Source organism: Manihot esculenta, chromosome 11 (assembly GCF_001659605.2).
Source record: "Manihot esculenta cultivar AM560-2 chromosome 11, M.esculenta_v8, whole genome shotgun sequence".
Taxonomy (NCBI): domain Eukaryota; kingdom Viridiplantae; phylum Streptophyta; class Magnoliopsida; order Malpighiales; family Euphorbiaceae; genus Manihot; species Manihot esculenta.
The window spans coordinates 26,244,261-26,266,246 of record NC_035171.2 but is presented as its reverse complement, the minus strand read 5'-3'; the positions used below and the strand labels follow the sequence as shown (position 1 = coordinate 26,266,246).

At 35.9% G+C, this 21,986-nt stretch overlaps 1 protein-coding gene across 1 annotated transcript; it reads left to right on the top strand.

The window, feature by feature from the left end:
- Window positions 1-236: 236 nt before the first annotated feature.
- Window positions 237-1,690, top strand: LOC110625853 (60S ribosomal protein L9). Its single transcript, XM_021771523.2, has 3 exons — window positions 237-695; window positions 1,196-1,318; window positions 1,412-1,690. The coding sequence occupies exons 1-3, from the start codon at window positions 321-323 to the stop codon at window positions 1,496-1,498; spliced, it is 585 nt and encodes a 194-aa protein (XP_021627215.1). The 5' UTR covers window positions 237-320; the 3' UTR covers window positions 1,499-1,690.
- The last annotated feature ends 20,296 nt before the right edge of the window (window positions 1,691-21,986 follow it).

Below are 21,986 nucleotides of genomic sequence, written 5' to 3'. Positions count from 1 at the left end.
TTATTTTTTAATTTTTTTTTATTTGAAACTAAATCCACTATTTGCACATCCTAAATTGAGGGACTTAATTGAGTTCATTTAAATCTTGAGGGTCCTCCGTGTAATTTAAGGTCTGAAAACGGCCCTTTCTTACTTTTGTTATATTACCCTAGAGTTTATTGCTAGTATTTTTTATTTAAAAATGAAAATTAAAGAAAGAGGATTGGAAATAGTTCGGGTGTATAAAAGGGGAATGCTAGGGTTTTGCTTTGGGCATTTGCTAAGGGAAAAAGAGCAACAGAGACGCCGTTTCCTCTAGGGTTGTTGAAGGGTTGAGGAAAATGAAGACTATACTCTCATCTGAGACTATGGACATTCCCGATGGGGTTAAGATCAAGATCAATGCCAAGGTCATAGAGGTGGAGGGTCCTCGAGGCAAGCTTACCCGCAACTTCAAGCATTTGAACCTCGATTTCCATCTCATCAAGGATGAGGCTACCGGAAAACGCAAGCTCAAGATCGAAGCTTGGTTCGGTTCCAGGAAGACCAGCGCGGCTATCCGCACTGCCCTCAGTCATGTTGAGAATCTCATCACTGGTGTCACTAAGGGATATCGATACAAGATGAGATTTGTGTATGCTCACTTCCCAATCAACGCCTCCATCACTAACTCCAACTCTGCCATTGAGATTCGAAACTTCCTTGGCGAGAAAAGGGTATCTCTATTTTATTTTATTAATTGCTCTTTCAATCTAAAAATCCTGGAAGTTTTGTGTGTATTTTGGATCGGATAGATTTGATTGGACCGTCTTTATGTTGGTTATGTGTTAAGGAGCATCCATAGAAATTAATTTCTAGTTGTTTGTATTTTTATGGCTGATTTGAGATGAGGGATTTGTTTTATATGACAGAAGATAAATTTATAGACTATTTATGTTATTTATAAGCTTTCTTATAGTGAATGGAACTCCAAATATTGGAATATATAATGTTTTACCAAGTAATTCATATGGCATCGCTGATGAAGCATACTAACTCAAAGAAATTTGCCTATTCTCTTTGAACGTGATCATTTCTCAAGTATGAAGATTACCTTGATGCGTTAGCACTTTTTCCTTTAAAGCAGAAAAGGAATTTGATGGCTTAGTAGTTTTTAGTTGATAATATTACTGTTGCATGAGTGATTTGGCTTATTTGTTGTTCTTGGTTGCTTCAGGTCAGGAAAGTTGATATGCTTGAAGGTGTAACTGTTGTTCGGTCTGACAAGGTTAAGGATGAGCTTGTACTGGACGGCAATGACATTGAACTAGTCTCACGGTCAGCTGCCTTGATAAACCAGGTATCTTCTCTCTCCCTCTGTGTGTGTATGTATGTCCATGGATGCAACATTTGTTTTCATGTTCTGACTGCTATAATTTTATTTTTTGGACAGAAATGCCATGTTAAGAACAAAGATATCAGGAAATTCCTTGATGGTATCTATGTCAGTGAGAAAGGTACTGTTGTTGAAGAAGAATGAGAAAGATTAGAATGTTTATTTTCATGGTTATGAGGATATCTTTTTGTTTTACATTATTATTCAGAAATTTTTCTATTATAGAACCTTGGATATCTATGATTTTGTCTTAGTTTAGTTAGAACTTGTACACCTTTTGTTCTATTTGTTTTTTTATTTGGTATCTCGTGAGAATTTAAAGAAAACTTTTATGCATCTCGGTCCTTTATTGTTTTCATATGTTCCCTTGCTTTTCCTTCATTCATCCCATCGATGAGCATTGGTTTAATTGGGATGCACATGCCTGTTTGTCGGAGTGAATTGGTTGATCTATACAAGCTCACTTTACTTTCCCTAGTATGAACCCAAATCCTGCTAGAAAAAAATCCCTATAATTAATTCTCTGTGCCTCCCCCAATTTTATGCATGTTGTCCACTCCAGTTGTTTTTTCCTTTTTATGCAGTTTCTTTTGTTCAATGTTTCTGTTTGCTTGGATGTAGAATTGAATTTTTGAGAATGCTGAGAACGGCTCATGATTAAAATTCCTATATTTGATTTGCTGCTATTGTATCCTTCAATTTTTTTGATATGTTGATTTAATTGGCATTTGATTGATCAAATAACTTCTTTCAGAACTTTGATGTTTTGGTTTGGGTATTTGAAAGTTGGCATTGCTTGGTGTGAATATGTGATACGCTGGACATTGCCCTTGGTACTGGCACTATCCTCAATCTTGAACGATATTGACTGTTAGTAAGTGAGTGGGGTGTTTTTTTTAAAATAAAATAAAATAAAAAGGCCAAAATAAAAAATAAAATAAGAAAGAAAATTAAGGATTTCATGCTGCGTATTGCACAAAAAGTTTAGCGTGTGCTTCATGATGTGTGCTATCACTGATTTGATGTTTGAAGAGATAATCATGGAGATTTGATAAATTTGTAAGGGAAAAAATTAACAAGTAGAAATTAAAAAAGGGGAAAAATTCAGCCTTTTGTTTTATTATTATCGCCTCTCTAATTTTAACCCTCATTGCACTTATTTTCGCTGCGCTTAAATTAGTTTCGTTTCAATAAAAACCAAATGCTTGATTGGTAAAAATTAGATATGGAAATCAATGGAGTGTATTTTTGCAGGTACTTAATGTAATTTAAAATGGATTCAGTCTCTTTGTATTTTAACTGGTCTTTGCCATTATGAATTCGAAAAGCTGTATTTATTGAGAAATTTTATGAATATAGAACGGTTTTATTATAACACGTGATAAGTTCATGTAAATCTCACAAATGGTTTTTTATTTTTTTATTTTTTTTGAATATATAAATCTCACAAATGTTAAACAGTTAATATAGTTAATATGTAACTTTGTATATATTGTATTAATTATTTTTTTTCTTATTTAAAAATATGTTTAATTAAACCGTTAGTACTTTTATTTCTGAGTGTCTAATAAGTTATGTTTTAATATAATATTATTTTACTGATAAAATATATTTTTTTAATAATTAAATATTTTTATATTTAAATTTACTTTTATAATTTTAAAAATAATTTACTATTTAGTCTTTATGATATATACAAACTACTAATTAATCCATTTATTTTAAAAAATATATTAAAATATTTTTTAAAAATTAAAAAATTTATTAATCAATCTTTTATTAATTATAAGTATTAAATATTTCACTATTTAAATATTTCACTATTTAAATTCTATAGTATGAAAAAATTAATTAATTGATCTTTTAATTTTATAAAGTTGTAAATTAATTAGTCCATTTAATTGAGGACATTTTAGACTTCTCTTAGTATTTAACAATTAGAATTAATAGATAGACTAATTTGTAAAATTTTTAAAATCTCAAGAATGTTTTAATATATTTTTTAAAATTAAAGGATTTACCAGTGAATTTTTCTGTACCACAAATATTAAATAATAATTTTTTTTTATTTTTAAAAATTAATTACTATTTTTTAGTATTTACTGATATTAAATAGCAATTTTTTTCTATTTTTAAAAATTAATTACTATTTTTTAATATTTTTTTAATTTTTATGTTATTAAAAATATTACTTTTTTAATATTTTAAATTAAAAAAATATATTTTATTATTAAAAAATAATATTATATTAGATCATGATTTAATTTACTTTTAATAAAAATATAAAAACTTAATCGGTAAAAAAAAATTAAATTGAACTTATTTGACCTTAAATAAATTTTTTTTTTCTTTTTTTCTCAAGAGATGAAAATTCATTACAGTCTATAAATGGCATGATTGAGTACAAAATTATATTCATATAAAGGTTTACAGAAAAAAGAATTGTCTGTGAGGGTAATAGTAGCTAAATCATGAGCAATAACATTATTGTCTTTAGACATAAAAGAATAAAACTGATGAGCATTCTCTCCCAAAACAAAACACATCTTCAATGATATTGCGAATAAGCTGATGAGGCCTTTGTCCTCTCAACAAATTGATGATTTGAAGAGAATCTCCTTCAAGGATGATCTCTTTGAAGCCTTTTCCCTTTGCAAATAGAATTGCTTCACTTGCTACCATACATTCAAGCACTAAAGGATCAGAAATAGCAAGTACGCATTTGCATGACCATCTATAAGGTTGTTCTTCGAAATCTTTTACAATAGCAACAATAACAGCAATAACAGTAATAGCTCCTCTATTTTCTTATGAACAGACTGAGACATCAAAATTAATTTTGATCGTCAAGAGTTAATAGAAAATTGTGAAAGGTTATCTCTGTGTGATTTGCTTCTTGAAAGTTTTGAAAGTGCTTCAAGGCATGATCAAGTGCTTCTTAGAAATGGACAGTTTGTTGTTTAAAAACACATGCATTTCATCTCTTCGAAATGGGCCACATAATAAAATGTACTAAAAGAAAGAGTTCCTCTCCAGTCAGTTGATGCTTGAGAAAGTTTTACACTTCAGTCCATATATCTTACAGATTGGTACTAGTAAGCAAAGAATGCCATAGTCTTAATGGGGAATGTACCCATACCTTAATAACTTTTAGGCAATAAAAAAGGAGATGCTTGCGAGACTCGATTTACTTGCATGCATGACAGACATTAGAAATATATGGCATCCTTTGATGCATCAGATCTCTTATTAGGGACGTCCAATTAAAGCTTTCTAAAAAAATATGTGAATTTTTTTTATTGAAATCTTTAAATTCCAAAAATTCTGCCAATAAGCTCATCTTCTTGCTATTGATGTAGGACTTGCTCCCACTGTGATTAATAAATTAGATTGAAGGAGATTTCTTGCCACATGATATCCAGATTTCACTACATACTTCCCATTGTTGATGTAGTACCAAACTAATTTATCTTTTGCTTGGGACATAGGTAAAGGAATTGCCAAGATATTATGCGCATCATCTTCTTTAAAGTTTTCTCTAATTTTCTACATATCCTAAACAGGTTGGTTGACAATCATAAGTTGTTTAACCCATACCATAGAAGCATCGTCAATTGTTTTTACTTTTGAATTACTTAGGAAGGACTTTGGGATCTAGTGATCTTATTTACACAATTTTTTCCCTATTTCCCACCATCCATCTCACACCTTTGAGAATATTGCTTCCCTACAGTAAGTTGCACCATCCCCACGAAGTATTATATCCAACATTGGCCTCTAGGAAGGAAGAGAAAGGAAAATATTTTCCTTTGAGTACTTGAGCTATTAAAGAAGTTGGTTATTCAATAATCCTCCATCCTTATAATGCTAAGAGTGCCATGTTAAAGGCTTTAATGTCTTGAAAGCCCAATCCTCCATCCCTCTTAGGTTCACAAAGCTGTCCCCAAGAAATCCAATGTTGTCTAGGTTCGGCTTTTTGCTATCCCTCTAAAATTTGCAAATAACCTATTAATTTCTTGGCAAAAAGATTTTTGGAAACCTAAAGCATGCCATGGTATAGATTGGAATAACAATGATACTGATTTCAATAACACTTCCTTGCCTCCTGTCGATAAGAGCTGCTCCTTCCATCCCTTGACTTTATTTTGAATCCTATCCATCTCTTGACTTTAGATCTTGAAAATTATGTTGGCATCCCTAGAAACTTATAAAGCCATTTCATATTATAACAATCTAAAGGATCAAGGAGATGCCCAAGTGAATGGATCTAGGAGTATTACAACTAAAGCCCAATCAGGATTTATTCAAATTGATAGATTGCCCATTGATCGTAGAATACTGGTGAAGAATTTCTTTGATTATCTCAGCATCCTCAACTGAAGCTCTAGAAAACAAAATAGCATCACCTACCAAAAAGTAAGTGAGAGACTAAAGGCCTCCTATGAAGCCTATGAATTTCAATCTGTGTGAAAACCCTCAACATAAAAAAGAAATAAAAAAAGGTTAAAGTGGATCTCTCTGCCTTAAGCCACGAGAAGGTTGAATAAAATAGGTTTTCTGGTTGTTTATCATGGCAAATAATGTAACAGTAGATATACACTCCATGATCAAGAGATCCATAAGTCATGAAAATCAAAGCACTGCAAAGTATGTTTTAGATACACCAACTCTACATAATCATATGTTTTGCTGATGTCAAGTTTAAGAGCCATTTCAAATTTCTTCCCCTGCCTCTTGATTTTGAAATGATGCACAACTTCATGGCACAACATAATATTGTTTGAAATTAATCTACCCTTGATGAAGGCAGACTATTCCTCCCTGATTAAATCATTCATAAAGAGTTGTAGTCTTCTAGTAAGGATCTTCGAAAAAGACATTGCACAAGTCAATCACAAGCCAGTCGATCTGAGATCTTTCATCGATTAAACCCATTTTATCTTTGGAATAAGAAAGATGATATAGTGTGATTGACACACCTTAGAAGCCTACCATTCTAAAAAAAATTTAAGTATTACCTCATAAATGCCATCACCTATTGTATCCTAGTATCTTTGAAAAAATAGCTTGGTTAAGCCATCTTCACCTGATGCCTTGTTTGGGATAATGACAATGTATTTTTAATTTCTTGTTTTATCACTAGTTTGATTAGGCTCTTATTCATTAAAGTTGTAATCCAGCTTCTGAAACCTGCTGTGAACTCATTTAAGTCGGTGGGGTGTGATGTAGTAAAAATATTTTGAAAATAATTGATTGCCACATCACAAATATCTTGGTGTAAATGTTTTCAGTTCCCCTGGTTGTCTGTAATGCCAATGATTTGGTTCCTCCTTCAACGTTAGTTGACTTTAGCCTAGAATAAGGATGAATTCTTATCTTCGACTTTCAACCAATCCAATCTTGATTTTTGCACTCAATATTGCTCATTTCACAATATATCAACAAATAGATCACTACAAAAAAACTATGAAATTGCGACCAAATTTTTTGGTCGCTATATAGCATCCAATTAGCAACCATTCTACTACAACCTGAATAAAATGATTTTTTTATTTAACAAAATACTTAGCGACCAAAAATTGGTCGTTATGTGGTCGTTAGTTAGCGACCAAATATTAAATCGTCGCTAAGTTTAGCGGGAATATGTGGTGCGAGATTTTTGCAATCATTTTTGCGACGAAATAACGACCATTTTTGAGCGGGAATATTAGAAACAAAATAGCGACTAATTGGTTTGTTCGCTAAGTTATTTATCAGCAAAACTCCGTCGTTTTGATACCCTATTCTAAGCCAAGCTACTTCCTCATTTTTTTCTTCGTGTTCTGTGTGGTCTCGTGTCTTCTACCCTCACTGCGCATCCTGGTGTCTCGTGTCCTCTGCCCTCACCTCTACAAATCCATCGTCTGCCCTCACCTCTTGTCCTGTCATCTTCGCGTCCTGACTCCACAAATCCATTGATCATCGCTTGCAGCGGGTAAGTAAGGGTAGTCTTTAATGTTAGTTGATATATTGTGAACAACAATATGCTTGTGCTGTTAATTTACTATTACATCTGTTTATTTTAGGTTCAGTATTTTGGTAGTCTTTAATGTTAGTTGTTGTATATTCTGTTCTGTTCTGGTTCCTAGATAAACCTGTAACTGAAATTGGAACCATACATCCCTAGATTCTCAATCATCGCTAGAGGTGGAACTAAATTAGTCCTTGGGTTGTGTTGTAACTGATGCATCCGTTTGTAGAATTAGGGGTTAGACTAAAACAACGACTATTTCACGATTAAATTTTAACGACCAATTTACTACCACACATCGACTATTATTTTTAATACTTAATTTGTCATGACACCAAATTAGCGACCAAAACTTGATCGCTGATTGCTCGCTATTTTAGCGACCAATTTTCACTTTGTCGCGAAAACTTTATCGACTGGCCAAACACCGACCATTTCATTTTGGTCGCTAAATGGTCGCTATTACATAATAGCTACTAAATTCTTCCTTTTAGCGACCAAAATTTTGGTTGCTAGATCACTGTTTTTTTGTAGTGGATTCTTCTAGATATCCCTTACTGCTTGCCCATTCCAACCATATGGGCCACTCTTTGTTGTCACTAAGACTTCTTCCAATTTTTAATCCTGGATTTTGCATTAGTGTGAGGATGCATGCACCAATTAACCAACAGGTGTCTATATCTTTTGAGTTTGGAGATTATGTTCATTAACTTATGACCCATGTTTTACTCATTCCAAGCTTCTTTAACTATATTTTCTACATTTTGTTTTTCTAACCAAAGCCTATAAAAGAGGAATCTCTTTTTAAATCTCTTGATTAGAATATAAAAGAATTATTCAGTGGTCCAAGCCAGCATCATCCAAATGAGTTATGACAACATTTAAGTACATGAGGTTCCAAAAGGTGTGGCCCACCTCTTCTATCATTCCAATCATGATTAGTCCTGTAAAGAGCAAGTCAAGCAAGTTTAACTCATTAACAAATTGCTTGAAGGGAACAATTTTTGATTTGGCATGTACCTAACCACCAGAATTCTCATGGGGTGTAAGGACTTAAAGTCCTCTATGACCAATAGCTCCGTGATAAAATGATTTTTAATAGAAGCAAGATAATGGAATTAAGAAAGGTGAGTATCATCCATATGACTCATGTAAACTAAAAGTTCATCCCATTAAAAATTACTAACAAGATCACAAATACAAACATGGATGAAATGGCTCCCCTCAAAAATAATCTAGACATCAAAATAAGCCTTCCAGGCTAAAACATGTCCTCTTACGAATCCTACAGGTTCAATAGTAACAAAATTAAGGTAGCCACATTACTTCAGTTTTCTACGAGCAAAAGTTTATTATTTTTCGTTTCCAAAATTCATAGAAAATATGGGATGAGATCTAGTAATCCCTTTAAAGTTGTGGGACATCAAGGGATTCCCCATACCCGGATAGTTTTAGCCAAAATTCTCATAATTTCCGAAGTTTATGCCACACAATGTTTTTTTTACTAATCTTCTAAGGAGTTGTCCAAGATTCTCTTCCCTTTACTTCCCTTTCCAACTGCTGCTTCTTAATTAACAATGTTTATCATCCTTGGTTCTTTAAAAATTATACTGATGACTCCTTTATTTGAATTAGCCTTAGCTCTTTATAGTCTCTTCAACTTGTGCTTCGGAGGTACAACTTCAGTTTGATACACCATCAGTTTACTGATGATCATCTCTTATACTAGCCTACGAATGACTTCTAGTTTTATTAGGATAGAATAAATTTACTGCAATCTATACCAATTAATCGAACGACAAGACATGTTGAAGCTCTATTTCTACTCAGGAATGGTAATAGGCTGGAATTTTGCACTCTAAGGTTCTTTCCTTGCTTCCCATTTAGTTTTAGCTAGTGAGGGTAAGTCATTTTTAGATATTGGCCAGTTAACGTTACTCACAGTACGAGCTTGAGAAAAGTCATTCTCTTTGTATTAGAAAGGTTGAACATGGATAGGCTCTGGTTTGGTGGTCCTTTATTTAGGCTATAAGGAGTGGGCTAGACTGTATGAAACTCATTCCAAAGTTGAAGAGTAAAGTCTATAAAATTTTGATAAGAGGGGTAAGAAGTCTCACTAGTATTGTCTTTCACCAAAAGGGCATATGTACTCGGGATCAACTTCTGGACAATAGCTGCCTGGCAATAGTTTACCAAAAAAGAGATACTTTTTGAAAAAATCTTCTGCATTAATTTGAGGTTTCCCTCTTGATACAAGGTATTGTGAGAAAATGTTGAATATCTCAAAACTAGAAAAGAGTTGTTCAAGGTTGACAAGGATTTGTATCGAGACTGGCACAAGGCTTGAAGCTTGAGGCATGGAAAAGGTAATGTTTGTTGAGTTATTAGTTTCTCTTATAATCGATTTACTAATCTTAGTAAGGTTGGGTACAATTGATTAGGAATGGATGTTTTCCAGTTGCCATGAATAACTCTTCAAGATGAGAGGTCTTCCATGGGTTTCCGTGGTGATTATAGGCTTTTGTTGTTGTTTTGGCACATATGAGACTAGGTTGGTGTTGGGGTTTGTATTCATTGAGGAGGTATGTGAGGAATTTGGCCCTTTTTATATAATCTCGAACATCTTGTTATCAGAACCGATTTAAAGAATTTGAGTAATAAATACCAACAAGTACTTGCATTTATTAACATTAAAGGGTGAGCAAATTTGAGTATTTTTTAAACTACAATCACAGATATATTTGAAGGTTAAAACTTAAATCCACCATTAAGTTATTTATTCTATGGTTAAATTATTATCAACTTTCTAAATTTTTATGAAATTAACTAATTATCCCTAATTTAAAACTATTAGATTAAACTATTTTTATATTTTAAAAATTGAACTCTTTAATCTTTTTTCTAAAAAAGATATTAACTAACTTGAATTAATGCACTCCGAGACTTAGCCTGGTGGAAAGTGCATCCTTTGTAGCCTTGAGAGATCTAAGGTTCGACTCCCCCAACTCCCTATTTTTTTGAAAAAAAAAAAAAAAACTAGCTTGAATTAATTATATTGTTTAAATCTCTATATTTTTAATTACATGTATTATCTAGTTTTTATAATTTTATATATTCATAGTAGTTAATTTCTCTAATCAGAGTAAAATAAATTAATTAGCGGTGTTTTCAACAAAATAATTAAAAAATTTAATTTTATAAAATATAAAAAAATTTTAATCGAATAATTTTAAAATAAAAATTAACTAGAAATTTTTTATAATACAGAGAATTTATGGTAATTCTCCCTTATTGCATTTGTTTATACTATAAGGGCAACACATATATGCATATAAGAACCTTATAAAAAATCATTTAATCTATTTAAAAAAAACATTTAATAGCAACTAAATTTTAAAAATGTCTCATAATATATTTAAACTCTTAAAAAATATAACTAAAGATAACATCACCATCTTAGTAAAAATTATCAATAAATTAAAAAGAAGCTAAGGTATATCTATAAGCCCTTACTGCTGTCGAAATTCATTATTAAATGTTAATACAAACATCGATTGTTTATTAAAAAATTAATAAATTTATAAATAATTAATAAAAATTACTAAATAATTTGAATTAACTATTTTGGTCAAATAAAAAATGAATTCAAAAGTTATTTGAGTCAGTTTGAATCTCACTGTTACATAATAAATTAATAATAATAATTGTATATATAATTTTTCTATTAATTCAAATTTTTAAATTGCAAATTTTTAGTATGATTTAAACTATGATAAATTAAAATAACTAAAATTTGTAAATGATATCAACAAATCGAAAATTAATATTTTATGAATCTCTCTCTTTTAAATACTATATATTTCTTCTCTACATATCATTCTTGTATATCTATCCTTTGCGTCTATGTTGGTTTCCTCTTGGCAATGCCGTATACAAAGTTCCAATATGTCTTCCCCTACTTGGAAGAAACTTTGGGCTTTCTTTGTGTTTATTTGCTTTCATACGAGTTTGGGTGGCTCTCTCTATACTCATTTGGTATTTTTATTTTCTTTGTATTTTATATTTGTTTTCTCCTATATGGGTTTTAAAAGGAAGGCTATGATAGAGATCTGCTGAAAGAGCCTAAATAAAGTTCTGCTTGCTATTATGGGCCAATATGCTTTTACTCACAAGAAGGGCTTGTATCACTAAACGTAGGAATCTCTGGGTCTCACTATCACGCTTGGAGTTCAATAATCCCAAAAGCCACACGAGATTGAGATGCCATGAGTTCTGTCACATCTCGTCTTTGAGCTTGATATTGTCTTGAGCTTGTCACAATAGTGATTTGTGATGTCTTCATAGATCTGTGCTTAGCTTTTGTTTTATGGATGTAGCGGAGCTAATCTAACTTAGTTATAAAGTCTGGGTCTCTTGGATGGTGGAGTTTCTAGCAATGGCAGTCATACTACCTGTATGCTTCCTTAGATTTTTGTTAGGTGAGATGAATAGTTTGATTCATATTTGGACTCTTGAATATTGATTTCTGATAATGGCTTCGTTTTAAGACTTTTTTTTATTATTTCTATTTCATGTTTTATTTCGATTTATATTATTTCTATCTCTTAAATTTATCGTTAATTATTATTATTTTTTTTTAAATATTTTTTCTCTCGGTTTATTCTCATATATAAATGTGAAGTATAATTACTATAAAAATATATGAAGAAAATGAATTGATATGAAATGTATATATTTCAATTGAAGTTGATAAACTTACAATTTAATGGAAGAAATATCATTATGTATAGGCTAATAACTAAGAACTTCATATAAGCTAATACCAGTAGACGTAATCATAATTATATTTTATATTTTATTAGATATTATAAAAAAAATATTATAAAATGATAATTACACAATGTAATTATATTTTTAGCCTTCATTTGTTTTTTTAAAAAAATTAATTTTTCAGGAAAATGCTTTCTCCATATTTTGGTAGCTGAGGCATTTGAAAAAAATTAATAAAAAAAAATTTTAATAAAAGAGAAAATTAAATTATTTTTAGGGAAGTAAAAATTTTTTTATAAAAAAAAGTTATTTTTACTGAATTTTAATGATTTTATTAACGCTATTAAATATAAATTTATTAATTAACATCATTATTTTTTAATGAAAAATACGTTTTTTTTTCTAATTTTATAAAAAAATATTTTCCATATCTAAATTATTTTCTACAAATAAATCTAAATAACATAGTCATTAATAGATATAAAAATAAATATAATAATAATTACTTGTTATATAAAAATAAATATAATAATAATTACTTGTTTTAATATTGATGTGGCCGAAAAACAGAATTGTACCGTAATTGGTTAGACTTATAAGAAAAAGAATGTGAGCTGGTGGGTGCCCATGGCAACCATTGCAACGCTGAAGTCAGTATACTGGAGAATAGGGCGATTGTAATGAATTATTTAGAACTTGAGTAGTGTAAAAAAATAGCGTAGTTTTACTTCTGTAATCATTCTCCCTTTATACTGTAAGAAAATGAAGATAAATATAGCATTTTCTGATAATTCGGCGATGATATGGCCGGCTGCTTAATAAGAGATATTACCAACTAATAGATTTGCGATCATGCGATTTCAGGCATAATGGGGATATGCTGGACTGTGACTGATAACGGTAACTTTGTGTCGAGACTCGACCTATCCAAGGGAGGGCGAGTCTCGATGATGATCTGGGTGTTAAGGTGCCCGGGTCTTCCTTTCCTCTGACGACCCCATCCACGCCCTGGCCCCTATCGTTCCATTGAGGGCAGCTCACAAAGGCAAAGGCAGCCTGATTAGCGATGTCCCTTTCATACTATCGAAGAACGATGTAGATCATCTTCACGACCAATACCAAATTTCTCAAGAGACTTTCTATGTTTTTGCTCCTTCCTCGAGCGTTCGTGTGACTTACCAAATCCCTGCAGAGAACACCCTTGTTGTCTATGAAGAACAATTGAAGGCAGGTCTCCTATTCCCCGTGGACCTATTCTTTATTGAATTCCTTTGATTTCATAGACTTGCGGTCACCTAGCTGCATCCCAATAGCTAGAGAATCCTGATGGCTTTATGGTTTGTTTGCTTCAATAACAATATCGAGCCGAGCATGGCTCTTTTCTCCCAGCTATACTAGGTACTCACAAAAATGAAGAGTTCTAGTTTTTCAGCGGTCGAAAACACTAGACAATATTTGATTGAATCTCATCTTCATTAAAACGATGAAAAAATAAGTTTTTTATCCTTCATCACTGAACATCCAAAGGTTTTGGACGCCTCTAAACAAGCTGAAACCTGTAGATGGAGTTGAGGAAAGATGGGGTCCAGCCATGAATGGATGAGGATGAGGCTCTAAGCTTTCTTTTGATGATGGCTAAGTCTCTAAAGAAAATGGACATCACCTAGGCAGTGAGAAACGTCGTTTTATCTTAGCAAAGTCGTCTCCAAGCGAGCCAGACTCGAGGTCCTCACCCGCCCAGCCTTCCCAGCCTTGGGGAGAGCACTTCCCTGGCTAGAGATTAGAGTATTTTTCTTTTTACCTTCTTTTATATTTCAAACTGCCCTACTTACTTTTTCAATTTATGCAGATATGGCTAGGACAAGAAGTAAATTTATTGAACCAGTGCGTGCTACCTGCGAAGGCAAAGCTGTCGCTGGGACAACTGATCCTCCTCCTAAGCATGCTCGCTGGGCAGAAGAAGTGATCATGCTTCCTTCTTCTCCTCCCCAACCTACGATAGAAGATTCGACTCCCTCACAGTCTGAGTCTTCTACAATGGGTGCTTCTGCATCTGTCCTAATTCCTAAGCCTTTTGCTACAAACCCTGCTTCTACTGAGCCTAGTCCTACAAGTGTGGGGCTTGATTCCTCGTGGCCTCTTAGTATCTAGCACCTAGCATTGACACTAATCCGGACACCCTCTCTCCTTGATGATCTTAACCTGGCCATACTGTTAACCAAGAATGCCCTGAGTCCCGGGGACCATCGCCATTTAAATGAGATCGAGACAGATGAGCTTTTTGACAATGTCATACACTCTTCCTTGGAAAGTACCCTTTGTGCCTATGTGGCCAAAGAGCATAACAAAGTGCTAAGGCGAGAGTTTGGTGCTTAAGAAACAATCAAAAGGCTCATGGCAGAGGAGTGCTCAAATCTAAAGACTCGGGTTGACAAGGTGGAAGGCACCATGAAGGAGACTCTAGAGTCCGTAGATAAGCTCCAAACAAACCTAGGTGAGGCCAACGTGTAATACCCGGCTAGACTCGGGTATCGAAATTCCAACCTTCCGACGGAATCTCCATTGGAATCCAGAATCTCGGATGTCAGAACCTCCTAGAAGGGTAAAAATATGTTTTTTTACAAAATGATTTTCATGATTTTATTAATTGGTTTTGAGTTAAAAGTTTTAAATTGAAAGAAAAACGTTTGAGGGATAAGTCCAGGTTCGGCCGCCGAGCTCATGTTCGGCCGCCGAACCTCATGTTCGGCCGCCGAACATGGTGCTGCTGCGGGAGCTCTTTCGGCTCCCGAAGGTGGTCTGGCCAGCCACCTATAAGAGGCCTCCAGTCCGAAAATGGGGGAGTTTCTCTCTCCATTTCCGGGCAAAGGTGAGTTCTTGCCCTCCCTTTGATGATTTTATATTTTCCCTTCAAATTTTCATGAGTTTTCGCTTGTTTTTGAATTTTTAAGCTTGAATCCAAAGTTTTAAAGCTTGGAGACCTTCGGAGACCGTTTTCCTTCTCATCTCCAAGTTTGGGTCACATCTACCTTCAATCTTCAAGAGGTAAGTGTAGATCCTTGCTTTTGTTTGTGTTTTAAGTAAGTTTTAAAAATGGTTAAGGGTAATAAATGCATTATATGGCTAGATCTAAGATTATAGACTTTGAGTTTGGGTTTTGATGAATGTATGCTTATGTGATGTTTTTGTTGTTGTTGTTGGGGCTTAGGTTAGTTTTTATGCCCCTTATGCATGTTGGAGTAATTATGCTTACTGTGGGAAGTTGGGTGTGAGGATTTGAGAGTTTTGGGGTTGAAATGCATGAGGCAAAATCAGGTTCTACCATTCTGGAGAACCCAGGTTCGGCCGCCGAAGGAGGGTTCGGCCGCCGAACTTACATGGGAGGCAGCCTTTTGGCCTCCTAACATGCCCCCGAAAGCATGTACTTTCGGATCTGGAAGGGAGTTTCAGCCGCCGAACCCGCCTCCGAAAGTCCCTAACTTTCGGATCTTTGGTGGACCTTCGGTCGCCGAACCTGCCCCCGAAGGACCCCGACTTTAGGATCTGTAGAGGACCTTCGGCTGCCGAAGGTGCCGCCGAAAGTCCTCTACCCAGCCTTCCTTTGCTTATTTTACATGCATGTTTTGTGATGTTTTAAGGGTTTTTGGGGAGATGTTTAGAGTCTTGTTAGAGTATGTTTGGTCCCTCATTTGAGTCCATCTGTATAGGATCGGACCTGGGAGACCGTAGAGGCCAGCAATGAGGTAACTGCTCCAGTGTAGTAAAGCGTCAGCCAGAGGTGAGTAGAACTAAAATAATCTATTGTTTTAAGTAATCATACTTTTGAGCATGTTCATGCATCACGAATGCCATGTTATAGGATGTCTGCATTAGAATTCACGAATATGATGCATTGCATAATTTGCTGTTGTTGTGGATGGATATTGGATGACCCACTAGCCTTCGATATGATATGATATGGAAGTCCAGGGCTTGCCCATTCTACGCTCCTGGCACGATGTAAGGAAAAGACCAGGGCTTGCCCATTCTACGCCCCTGGCACAGTTGGATATGTTATGTTATGTTTAAGAGGAAGTCCTGAGGAGCTCCGTCGAGGGCCGGGCACATTGAATATGTAGAGGGTTACTGGTGATAAGTCCATCCTTACTGTGTATTGTTTGTGATGTGACACATTTCATATGAGCATATGTTATTAAACTGTTTTATGGTTCTGCTCACTAGGCTCTTGTAGCTTATCCCTTTCTCCTAACCCCAGGTTTGCAGGGTCAAGAATAGCTCGGGAAGTCGGCTAGAGACCGGTATAAGTTTATGTAATAGAATAGTAGTGGACATGTACTATGTAATGGATTAGATTTATGCTTTGCCCTAGTTTATGTTTTGTAAATCCCAATGAACATGTTTTTATGTAAAAATTTTTTTATAATGAGTTATGTTGATCCAAGCTTGATGTATATGATGTTAACCATAGTAGAGCATTTGATGAGGGCTTTAGTGTGGGTTTTATGTTTACAGTTTATGAAGAATGTACAGGTCGAGCTTGGAATATCAAAAATTTAAAATTTTTATGAAAATGTATATTCATGTATGGGATTTTATCAGGTACACAGGATGCATAGTAGGCTTGCTATGGGTTCCGGTGACCTTAAGTCGATTTGAATCCTAGCGCCGGTAGCGGTCCGGTTTTCGGGTCGTTACACAATGCTTCTAAACTTGCCCTTAAGACTCGGGCTAATAGTGCTGAGGATCAAGTGGCTATGCTTCAATGCCAAGTCCAAGAGCTGCAATCTCAGGTTAAGGAGAATGGGATCACCTCCCATAGAATTGCTAAATTAGAGGTCGAGCTTCAAGAGATAGTAGCTTTTGTATGTTCGTCGAAGGCCAAGACTCAGTCAAGAAGGAGCTGGTTAAAGAGTTTCCTTTTAAGGACTTTACTTGGATAGATGACATCCTTTCATATGAGGAAGAGGACGAGGATGAGGACGAAGACGAGGACGAGGACGAGCATAAGGAGGGGAGGGTTGATGATATAGACCAAGCCCCTGCAGAAAATATAATAGATATAGGGAATGTTGATGTGATAGAGACTTCTGAATTCATCCCTCCTTTGTAATCTTCCAAGGATTTTAATGAAGAATATTTTTGTCACATCTTTATTATCTTTGCATGCTTTTGTATGATTGGTACTCGCACTCTTTCATTTATTTGTCAATTTAGACTTGAATAATTGATAAAAATTGCTAAGGGGTCAACACCCAACCATAATACATAGTCTTTGGCTTAATGACTGATCATAAAATAGTCCATTCTTTTTGTAAAACGGGATCGACACCCGGCATGAAGTGGCTTGAAGAAATCTTTTATATGAGATTAACACCCGGTCATTGAGCCTAGTAGATACCCGCTTTGTGGCCTCGTTTAATGGGACCAATGCTCAGTCTTCTGGCTTGGCAGAACCCACTTAGTGGCCCTTGTTTAGTGAGTCCAACGCCTGGATGGCCTAGCAAATTACCTTATAACCTTATTTAGTGAGTCCAATGCCTGGACGTCCTGGCAAATTACCTTATGGCCTTTGTTTATTTGTTTCCACAGTCTGACGCCCCGATTATGGCCTGGCAATTGCCTTATGGCCTTTGTTTATTTCCACAGTCCAACGCTTGGATTATGGCCTAATAATTTCCTTATAGCCTTTGTTTATTTGCAAGGTCTAACGCCCGGATTATGACCTAGTAACTGTCTTATGGCCTGGCATGAGATGACTTGTTATGCAGAACCAATACCCGGATGGTCTTGTGGCCTTTTATGAATTTGTTTGTTTTCACGGTCCAATGCCCAAATTATAGCCTGGCATGAAATGCCTTGTTATGCGAGACCCATGCCCGAATGGTCTTATGGTCTTTTATGGATTTGTTTATTTCCACGGTCCAATGCTCAGATTATGGCCTGACGACTGCCTTATGGCCTAGCATGAGATGCCTTATTATGCTGGACCCATTCCCAAATGGCCTTGTGGCCTTTTATGAATTTGTTTATTTTCACGATCCAACGCCCGAATTATGGCCTTTTAGTGAATGCTCCTTAATCTTTTTTTTTTTTAAAAAAGGCAATCCCAATGTTTCTTGTCACTGAAGAGCACAAATATCTGAAAAATACATCATTAACTATTATTAATAAAATTTTCTTAGATTGCAAATATTCCAAGAGTAGGAAATGACTCGGCCATCTAGCTTGGCCAACTTATAAGACCTTGAATGAATAACCTTCAGGACCCTAAATGGTCCTTTCTAGTTTTCGCCTAACTTACCAGACCTAGCATCTGTTACATCCATTCTTCTAAAGACTGAGTCTTCATCACTGGGTCCTTCTATAGCTACATGAATAATCTCCACATGTTCACTATCAAGAGTGATTTCGGGAATTGTTACCTCGAGCTCGGGCCTCCTATCTTTTCTACTCTTTTTAATGAACTTTCAAAATGTATCGTTTCTTATTAACCTCTCAATCTCGTCTTTCAACTCCCAGCACTCCTCTGTTGTATGTCCGTGGTCTTTATGAAAATAGCAGTATTTGGTCTTATCTCGCCTTCCAGCTTTCTTAGGGTTGAGTTTAGGAGGCCATCTAACTTTCCTGTTATTTTTCCTGATCCATACCAAAATATGTGTCTATGAGTCATTCAATAGAGTGTAATTCTTATACTTACCTCAGTCATTCCTTCCCAGGAGACTGGATAACTTTTGTGTTCTCCTCCATATCCTTGCATCTCTGGCTTTTGGTCTTGCTAGTGACTCGTCCTTTTGTCCTCTTATTGTCCTTCTCGGTACCTTTGAGCGGCCTATACTGACTTTCAATCGACACCCTTCGGAGCATCATCTGATGACTCCCCTTCCTCGGATTTGTCTTTGGAACACGTCTAGATTGCCCCTATCCGAGTTCTTGAGGTATCAATGGAGGCTGCCTCCCTTCCCCTAAGAGCCATGAGTGAGGTCTCTTCCTGAGTTTTGTATTGCTCGAAAATAACTTGTAATCTTTTGACGTACTGGAGTATTTGTTCAATACTCAGATTGTTGGGATCTACTTCGATGACCATATGGGGTGTGTTTTGTCCACTGCTAGAGTGGAAGAAATATAGCATCCTCATTGAGAGCAACCTTAGCAGCAACTCGTGAATTGTCAGTCATTTCAAGAGAGGAAAAAAATATTTCTTTCCAGGAGAAAAGGAATAAGAGATTGGGCTTTAATCTAAATAAATATAAAGAATTCAATAGATATTTTGACAACGGAATCAAATGATGCGGCCGAAAAACAGAGTTGTGTTGTGTTGTGATTGGCTAGACCTGTAATACCCGGCTAGACTCCGGTATCGGAATTCCTACCGTCCGGTGGAATCTCGGATGTCGGAAGCCTCTAGTAGGGTAGAATCATGTTTTCATAAAATGTTTTAAGGTATTTCATGGTTTTAAGTAAAATGGAAATGAGTTTTTGCATGAAAACAACCTTGAAGGAAAACTCAGGTTCGGCCGCCGAACCTCAAGTTCGGCCGCCGAACATGCATGCCTTCGGGAGCGCCTTTAGGCCCCCGAAAGCATAAGTGAGGAAAGTCCAGGTTCGGCCGCCGAACCTCAAGTTCGGCCGCCGAACATGGCATGCATGCGGAGGCACGTTCGGCCCCCGAACGTGGCCTGGCCAGCCACTATAAAAGGGTCCCTTAGCCGAAAACGGGCGAGCTTTTTCCCCATTTCCGGCCAAGGTGAGCTCTCTGCCGCCCCTCACCGATCTTGAGTCTTTTCCTTCAGATCTTTCAAGTTTTTCATTAGTTTTCATCTTGTTTTGAAGATTTTCGAGTTTTGAGCAAGTTTTGGAGTTTTGAGATTCAAGAACTCAAATCTCTTCCAACTCCAAGTTAGATCGCCTCCACCCTCGATCTTCAAGAGGTAAGAGTCGATCTCTAGCTTACTTTATGTTTTAAGCAAGTTTTATGCAAGTTCATGGGGTAGAAAATGCATGCGTAGCTTATGTTGAGCTTATGGGTTTTTGATGTGATTTTGAACAATGTGGCTTGCAAATGTATGTTTGATGTGTTTTAGATGGGGTTTTAGTTAGTTGATGCCCCTAGGAACTTGTATGCTTGTGTATGAGTGTTGTAGAATAGGTTTATGCATGTTTGGATGAGATTGGAGGCATAAATGCATAAGGGAGCTGAGTTTCTGCCATTCTGGGAGAAACCAGGTTCGGCAGCCGAAGGAACTTTCGGCCGCCGAACATGCTTGTGGAGGCAGCCTTCGGCTGCCGAAGCTTGCCCCTGAAAGGAGACTTTCGTCTCTGTCTGGGAGTTTCAGCCGCCGAAAGTGCCGCCGAACATGCATGAGTTTCGCCTCTGTCTGGGAGTTTCGGCCGCCGAAGGTGCCGCCGAACCTGCCTGACTTTCGGCTCTGGAGGGACTTTCGACCGCCGAACCTGCCGCCGAAAGTGCCCTGTCCAGCCCTTTCTTGCATGTTTTTCTATGATTATTCCATGATGTTTTAGGGGGTTTTTGGGGAATAGTTTAGAGTTATGTTCATGTATGTTTGGTCCCTCATTTGAGTCCACCTGTGTAGGTTCGGACCCGAGGAACCGAGGACCCCAGCAGTGAGTCTGTTGCCCCAGTGTCTGGTCAGAGCTATCCAGAGGTGAGTGGAATAAACCTTTACGTTTTAAAGTAAATCAATTGCAAGGTTTGAGCATGATCATGCATCATAAATGCCATGTGATGAATTAGGTTGTTTGCATTAGAATTCACGAATATGTTGCATTGCATATTTTAAATGTTGATGTGGATGAATGTTGGATGATCCATAGCCCTCGATCTATGATATGACGATGTGATATGTACGGTACGGAATGTAAGACCAGTGGGACCCATTCTACGTTCGCTGGCACTATGTAAGGGAAAGACCAGGACCCATTCTACGTTCTGGCACAGTTGGACCATGTAGAGGGCTATTGGTGACAAGTTCATCCTTGATGTGATTAGCTGTGATGTGATGCATTCCATGTTATCATATGTTTTAAATGTTTTATTATTCTGCTCACTGGGCTCTAGTAGCTCACCCCTCTCCCAATTTCCCCAGGATTGCAGGTGCAGGGTAGACCAGGAGGTTTACAAGAGTAATGAAGTCTTGTGTATGTAATAGATAGTGTGGACATGATAAATGTATTAATGTTATGTAAAAGTACAGTTTTAGTCATGTAATGATATTGAGGTTTAGAGATTGTGCTTGACATTATGTATAAGGTATCCCTTTTAATACATGATCTTAAATCTTTTTATGATGTTTATGTAGACCAACTCAACATATGATGTTTTGCCCATTGGGGCATTGAGAAGATCCCACTGAGGGATCATGTTTATGATTTTGAGTATGTTCAGTACATGCACAGGTTGAGTTTGGCTTATGAATGAAAGAAAAGTTTTCAATTTTTATGTATGTTGTTGATCATGTATGGGATTAAACAGGTTTTCAGGTTGCATGTCAGGCTTGCTGCGGGTCTTGGCGGCCTTAAGCCGACCCGGATCCTAGCGCAGGTAGCGGTCCGATTTTCGGGTCGTTATAGAATGGTATCAGAGCCCTAGGTTCATAGGATCGGACCTAGAGTGTCGGGTTCATAAATGTTCTAGAAGGTCAAGCACAATAGGAAAGATCATGTCCACTAGGATAGGATGTGGAGTCCTATCTTGTATGATGATGTGTAATGCCATGATTATATACATGTGCATTGATGCTATGATATGAATGTTGTATATGTGATGAGGGTTCATGTGTGCCCACATGAACCATATGATGCTAATGTTTGTGTGATGTGTTCTGTTTTTCAGAA

Bases quoted from the DNA above. Each gene is read 5' to 3' on its own strand.
- LOC110625853 (XM_021771523.2), top strand. From the start codon at position 321: ATGAAGACTATACTCTCATCTGAGACTATGGACATTCCCGATGGGGTT. The intron at 696-1,195 runs GTATCTCTATTT...TGGTTGCTTCAG, and splicing joins ACTTCCTTGGCGAGAAAAGG to GTCAGGAAAGTTGATATGCT. The intron at 1,319-1,411 runs GTATCTTCTCTC...TTTTTTGGACAG, and splicing joins CAGCTGCCTTGATAAACCAG to AAATGCCATGTTAAGAACAA.